The sequence below is a fragment of the Taurulus bubalis genome (genome assembly GCF_910589615.1).
Source record: "Taurulus bubalis genome assembly, chromosome: 3".
In the NCBI taxonomy this organism is placed as follows: domain Eukaryota; kingdom Metazoa; phylum Chordata; class Actinopteri; order Perciformes; family Cottidae; genus Taurulus; species Taurulus bubalis.
Window position 1 is genome coordinate 7,219,198 of NC_136591.1, and position 7,374 is coordinate 7,226,571.

Genomic DNA, 7,374 nt, shown 5'->3' on the forward strand with positions numbered 1-7,374 from the left:
TTAATCAAGCTCTAGAACTACGACACACTACAGCAAGACAGGAGAGACACGGAGAAAAGGGGAGCGAGAGAAAAGAGAGGGGAGTAATGATCAACACTATATTATCGGCCCCTCTCCCGTTCCTTTGCTCCTTCTCCTCACTTCAGCTTACTCCTGAAATAATGCCTAGCTCTGATCTCTACTGAAAAACAGAGAGGCAGGGGTGCCGTGCGAGTGTACTCAGTGACCCAGTGAGCACGCACCCCTCCCGCTCCCTTCCTAAACAGGCCAGGCCCTCCCCATTGAAATATATTCCACATCGCGCTTCTGTGTCCTACGGTTTGCCGCTGCTGCTGTCTCGTTGCTTCTTGCCGCTGCCGCTGCTGCCGCTGTAGTAGTTGGGATTCGCCACAAGGGGGTGAGGCGCTGTGCCCATGTACGGCCCAGCTGTGTAGTTGAAGATGGCGGGGAGGAAAGGCAGAGGCTCCACCTTGTCCCCACCAGGTGCCATCATATTCAGAGCCATAGGAAGAGCCGCCAGGTTATAGGGGTAGGCTAGCAGCTGGGGCCCGTAGAGCAGCTGGTAAGGGTCCGGATAAAACGGCAGCTTAGCCAGGTCCCCGCCATTGGGGACCATCATTTTCCCCAGTGGGCCAAAGGGAAGAGCTCCAGCAGGATAGGCGGACATGAGCAGGCTTTCCTCTTGCTTCTTATCAGAGTGGTAGCTGTCCGGTGCAATATGGGGCAGGGGGTAATTCTGGGCATGGTAGCCCACTGGGGTGGCGTTCCCCCGCTGCGAATCTCTGGAAGAAACGGCATCGCGGCGATCCGGCTCAGGTGCTTGGGGGGCTCGGGGGAGAAGCAGAGCGTGGGCAGAGGGGCGGTCACCGGCACCAGCTGCTCCAGTGGGCAGAGGGAGTCTGTCGAGTCCTTGTGAACTGGAGTGAACCTGCCGGTTGCCTTGAGCTAGGAGGCCAATAGTTGAGGGGGACCGGCAGGGAGATTTGGGAGTGTGCCTGTGTGAGGAGGATCCATTCATAGTGGTTTGAGTGGGGATATGCTGGGGGGACGGCACAGGGCTCAGCGGCTCCTCTTTAGGGACCAACAGGGAAATCTGGTCCTGTGGGGAGTGTGCAACTCTACTCATTTGATGGGCCCTCTCCATCTCTTTTTCTCTCTCTTTCACCATTTCTTTGTCCCTCTCCCGCTCTCTCCGTCTCCCCAGCTCCCTCTCTTTCTCCCTGTGCCTCTCTATCTCCCTCTCTCGAGCTAGAATAGAGGACATGGTCAGGTCTTGTGCTTCGTTGGGAGAGGGACTCCTGGACAGGGATTGAACTCTGAGATCTTGGATCCGGGGCGGCTCCTCGTAACCTACATGCAGAAACATGCCACTCCCACTCTGCCGCTCTCTGTCCATAATGACCCCATCCCGTTTCATGAATCCCCCCTCGGAGCCGAGAGCCGTTGTCATGGAAACAGGAGGAGCAGCAGCAGCGGTTATTCTGGTCTGTGACGTCATGGGCGCATTTGGAGAGGCGTTGGTGGATGCCACGATGTGCATAGGGCTGGGTATTCTGTGTATCTGGCTGTCTAGGCTCTTTTTGCTGGGGGTGCGGTAGTCCAGACATTCAGGTCCGTTCATGACGAGCACACTCTGGAGAGCAGAGGGTGGGGCGGGCGTGAATTTGTGTTTAGTGGGTGTAAGGTTAACGGGACTTTCTAATGGAGGGTCAATTTGTGGGCTGGGCTCTCTCTCTCTCTCTGGATGCGAGAGCCCTGTTAGTTCAGGTTTGACACTTGATTCTGACACCCGATGTTCATCTGTCACTTCACTGAGATGGCCTTCATGTTGCTGTAATGCCAAACAGTCGCCGCCGCTGGGGGGGTCTGGTGTTGAATAGCTGATAACCGAAACAGCGCTGGGAGCCCGGCCCTTTTCAGTGTCCAGGTCTCTGCTAACAGCGTTAACGACCTTCTCTGCTGTTTTGGGCTCTGTGTCTTTATCTTCCCTTTCTCTTTCTGGGGAACTGCTTAACTCATGGCGTCGGATATGGCGAGTGAGTGCTGAAGACGTCTTGCACACCTTATGACACTGTGGACAGGTGTGTCGTGATAAGGCTCTTCTGCTGAGGCAACTTGGACTAGAATTACACCCTATTAAGGCCACTTGCCCCCCTTTTTCTTCATCATACTTTGCAATCTCCGGCGCAGATTTAACGCCAAGTCCTTCAACTTGTTCCCCAAGTGACACATTTTGGGGTACAGGAGGGGCCTCAATAGGCTTGGGATGCTGGGCCCTCTGGTGGTCTTCCAACTTTTCCCTTGAGGGGAAAGTGGCTCGGCAGAAGAGGCATACGAACTCCAGCAGATGGCTCAGCTCGTGTTTGTCTCGCTTCCTCGGGCTCGAGAACCAGCAGCCACATGTACCACATTCTGCCGCATTCCCATTAGTCCAAGGCCGCCTCTTTATTCCCGTAGGGGCCACTGAGGTAGACAGAGGAGACTTTGGAGAGGGCAGAGGAGTGGGAACCTCGTGACAGGCCTCCTTAACTTGTTCTTCTGGGTCTTTGTTTTTCTCCTTTAAAGCGGCAGAGAGATAATCTTTCTTTTTCCCGTCTCCCTCGTCTCCGTAAGCTTTTGACGGTTTTTCAGCCTCTCCAATCTCCCGTTCCTCCTCATCTTGTGATTTCTCTGTCTCTTTATTCACATGGTTTTTGAGCCTCTCTGTCCTCTTCAACCGGATGGAGCGCTTGAATTTCAGTTTCCTCTGCCAGCTCTTGACCCTCTGTAGATGTGCTTGGGCCTTCCTCTTAGGCTTGTAGGAGTAGTAAGGCCGCCATAAATTATCCTCTGTGTCATTGTCACTGTCCTGATCCCGCACCTCCCGACGGAAATAGTACTCCCTCACTTCATCAGGGGATTTAGAGCTCTTTTTCCTGACCTCCTCCTCCTCACAATCTCCTTCTTTATCCCCGTCTTCTTCCAGGCTGACTCGGCGGTGGAGGCGGTGTTTGTGGTGATGGTGATGGGAGTGCCGTGTTTCCCGCGTCGATGATGTTTCACTCCGTCTTGCTTTCGGTGGAGAAAGGCTCTTGTCTCTCCTGAGATCTGTCTCAGAGATGCTGCGCTTCACTATGGCTTCCTCACCAATACGTACAGTAATCTGGCACAGGGGCCCTGCCTCTCTGACCTGTGACCCTACAGATGCTGACAGATGCTTTGAGTTAGAGATGTCACTCTTGCTGTGGGATTTGCGTGATTTGTGAAATGATCTGCCCGTCTCTTCACCCTGTCCACCTCCTGAGCCCTGCTCTGTGGTATCTGAACGGTCTCTTGACCTCTTTCTATGGTTATCTGCACTATCCCTCTGCTTTTTGATTGGCCTGGGAATGCCCCTGTGTGAAGTCTGACTGTTGCTGGTATCGGGGGATGGACTGCTCATTGGGCTTTTTTCACTTCCAGAGGTGACCTGGTTGCTATGCACAATGACAGAGGAAGACACTGCCGTTCCATGAACTATGACGGAGGGTTTCGTATGGCCATAAGTTATTACAGAAGGCATGCTTGTGTCTGTGCCTCTACCAGTCTTATAATTTTTGGTTTTGCTGCTACTAGACATTTTGAAGCTGCCACTGCTTCTCCCCTGCTCTAACTCTGGGGCCTCACTCTCATGTTTTCTAACGTGGGGCATGTCCGCTTGGGGGAGGGGTATTAGTGTGGAGAGGTCCCCGTGCTCAGCAGAAACAGGGAAGCCATCAGGGAAGTCATCTGGATCGGGCTTTACACTCTGAGGGTGGGCCCCACTGATGAGGCTTTGTAGGTCCCCAGGGCCCAGAGTACAGCCCAGTCCAGGCAGGGAGAGGGAAGGTGTCTCAGTTGGGGGGAGTAGCAGCCCATTATGCAAACTGTCACTGTAGGTCTTGTAGGGTCTCTTCTGGGAGCGCATGGGGAGGAGGCGGTAGAGTTTCAGGGCATTAGCTTTCTGCTTATAACCCCCATTAGCTGTCTTTTCACTGGAGATGAGGCTGGGATTAATCCCATGAATGGTCTTCTGGTGTGTTTTGAGATTGTAGTAGGTGGCGAAGGCATCCCAGCAGAAGATGCACTGGTAGCGCCGCTCCCCAGTGTGCCACACCTCGTGCTTTGTGCGGTACTCAGCCAGGGCAAAGACCTTGTCGCAGAAATGGCATGGATATTTGCGGCGCCATGAGTGCACATTGGAGTGACGCTTCAGGCTGGATAGGGTCATGTAGGAACGTTCACACACGGAGCAAAAGTAAATGATATTGCCATCTACCACCTTCACAAAATGGTGCTCATCACCCGCTAGTAACTCTGCGGCTGCTGCATCATCACCTTGGATACGTGCCAGGAGGCTTCGTGCTTTCTTCCCCGGCCGCGCCTTGCTGATGTCTGATTGTCCCACAATCACTCCCCCCTCCACTCTCACCTCACCCTCCTCCAGTGGCTCCTCCTTTGGCTGCACAGTGAGAGAAGGAGGGCCCAGGCTGTTGGAGGGTAGACCTGGCACCCTACAGGAGGCCTCATGGGACTGCAGTCTCTTGCTGTGGATGAAGACTTTGCCACAATAGCAGCAACTGAGGGCGCGGCTGCCACGATGCAGCCGCATGTGGACCGTCAGGGAGGAGGCCGAGCTGAAAAGCCGATGGCACACCCCGCAAATCAGCTCGGGCTTCAGGCTGTCGGTAGGGGAATAGGAGGACGAGTGAGGGGGTGCGGTGAGATCCTCAGATGGGGGAGGAGGAGGTGGTGGTAATGGGGGAGGAAGGTGGAGGGTGGGCGGGTGAAGACTTGGTCCATGAGGGCTTCCCACTTTCCCAGCAGGTCTTCCTGTCATTTTCTCTCTCCTCTCTGCATCCCCACCTCTCTGATAGGGTGATGTGCCCAGGCTGAAGAGGATCTGGGCGGTTTGAGACGGCGAGGCTGTACCGTTGGCCACCCTGTGCCTCTCGTCCCAGCCATCGCCGCCATAACAGCCGCCTGAAGACCCACTGGAGGATCTTGGGGGCGACCTGTGGAACTGAGTCTCTGGATTGAGTTTGGAGCACTTCAGAGGAGGCGGGGATTTTAGATCTTTCCTACTAAGTGCATGAACAGTCATGGGAGATGAGGAGGAGGAAGGTGAAGAGGACGGAGAGCTGTCGTGCCTCGGGGGCTTAAATGGTCTGTGCTTAACGTCCATGGTAGCATCCAGTTTCCACAGCGACCCCTCGTCTGAGCTCTTGGACGATGGCCGCCGTCGGTGAGGCGAAGGGGAGGATGATGAAGAGCTACGACAGTGGTTTGGAGATGTCAGGGAGGCTGGGAGGGGGGCGGCACTAAGTGGGAAGCTTAAGGTGATTTTTGCATTTTTGGGTCCATCAGCCATGTCCTCCAGCCTGTCGTCCGTCATGGCCTCTCCACGGCCTCCATGCCTTTTACCCTTCATTACCAACTGCTCAACTTCCCCTCCCTCCTCCTCCTCCTCCTCAGATGGAGAGGCCACTCCAAGACAGTGGACTGGTTTGTTTAGCCCTTTGATCTGGTTTGAGCAGCGGAAATTGACAGGCAGGTGTGATGGTGAGGAGGCCCGAACTGATTGAAGGGTGTCTATAGCCACTAATGACAGTGGCGGGGAAGACAGAGGTGACAACCGCTGACTCTGTTGGCACGTAGAGGTCTTAGTTGCACTATGTCTGATATTGCAGAGGGGAGTTAGCCCAGCAGCCAGGTGTTGCTCACTCAGATGCGACTGAATAAGGCCCGCGTGGAGAGGGTCCCACACCTTCTCACCGGACACCATGACCAGCACCCGAAATCTGAAAGAGAAATCAGAAAGTATACGTTAGCATTCTAAACATCCTGAAATACATGCGCAACACAAAAATGTACATCGACATAAAGCAAAGAATTCACATTTACGTACACCCAAAGCTTTCGCAGTAACAGTCATGACGCTTGTGGAACACTTTTGAGAAACGGAAAAGAAAAGTAAATGCCCCAGCAATGCTGAACTCTATGAGCTCCGCCAGGAATGGTGAGGGAAAGGAGGGAGAGGGTAGGGGGAAGGAATGAATCTGCGGCAGTGCTGGTTTAGATTTCAGCGTGCCACAACCAAGCCTTTAGAAAGGCATTCCAGAGATCCATCTCTCTCGGCCGTGACACAACATTCCCTATGCCTAATTGGAAGGAGTTCAGATTTAATCAAGATTCCCTCAGAGTGTTGACTTAGATCCATGGCCCGAAGTGCGCACGTAAAAATAGTCCCATTCTCTCGCTGTTTGAGCAAGAGCCTTGTTAGTCATTCCTGGCCGTGGCTAGTATTTGCCGGGCATGACTCTAACCATTTATTTGTGAAGGCAAAAGCGGGAGGGAAGGAAAGAGGGGAAGAGGAGAAGGGAGGGAGATTGCATGCATGTGCACAGAGATGGGGTGTATTTCAGTCCTCTGCATCCGGTACAATCTCGGCTAAGCTGGAGAAGATGAGCGACAGGCTATTCTCATTTCCATTTTAATTTGACTGCCATGGTGGTGGATGCAGTCCTGCTACAAATTCCCCATACACGAGATAGCAGCAGATTCTTGCGCGATAGGCAATTTGCTGTTATTACTTATTTAAAATAGGGTCGATTTATTTAGGTCTGCATATTGGGGAAGAAGAACGGAGACAGTATAAGGCCATAATGATGCTACGAGAAGAAAAATCCTCAGTCATGCTTTTCTGCCTGCGTTTTCAAGCAGCAAAGCGGCCAGGAAGGCAGGCCGCTGTAAAATTCCACAGGCAGCCCTGAACAGGCAGAAACTAGGTCAGCACTGTTATTGCAGAGGGAAGAGGAGGGAGGGAGAGAGAGAGGGTGAGGATGAGGGAGAGTGAAAGGGTGATAGAAGAAGGGAGAGAGAAAGAAACCGGGAGAGCAAGAGACAAGGAGAAGTAGAAGGGGGTTTGAAACAGGAACAGTCAGTCAGACAGACAGGAGCCCAGGCAAACACTCACACTCACACTCACACACACACACACACACGCAAAAGTAAATAGACAAACATATAACCACACACACGCACACAAACAAACATGCATGTGTACACAGCGCTGCACTTGCACTCATACGTGCCCACGAGCAAGACAGACCGGCATAAACAAAGCAGTTTAACACTTGTAAATGACATTCAAAATCAAAAGGTGAATCTCAGTGCACCACGTCACTGAGGATACAGGTGGAATTAAGTATAGTCAACAAAAGGAAAACACGTGTGTCTGTTAATGACGTAGTGGCACAAGCTTTTTGTTGCAAGTGGACAAACAAAACCAGGTCATGCCTATTCAAGAAGTCTGTCTAATAACAAGGATGCACAATCCTATCTCGCCGGGCTTGCTATATATATATTTTTTTTAGC

At 52.8% G+C, this 7,374-nt stretch overlaps 1 protein-coding gene across 1 annotated transcript; it reads right to left on the reverse strand.

Annotated features, from left to right (window-relative positions):
• Positions 1-313: 313 nt before the first annotated feature.
• Positions 314-5,782, reverse strand: zbtb4 (zinc finger and BTB domain containing 4; the record flags this gene model as incomplete). The annotated part of the gene is made up of 2 exons (XM_079215223.1): positions 314-1,118; positions 1,227-5,782. 2 exons carry the CDS (start codon positions 5,780-5,782, stop codon positions 314-316), a joined length of 5,361 nt encoding a protein of 1,786 aa, XP_079071349.1.
• Between the last annotated feature and the right edge of the window lie 1,592 nt (positions 5,783-7,374).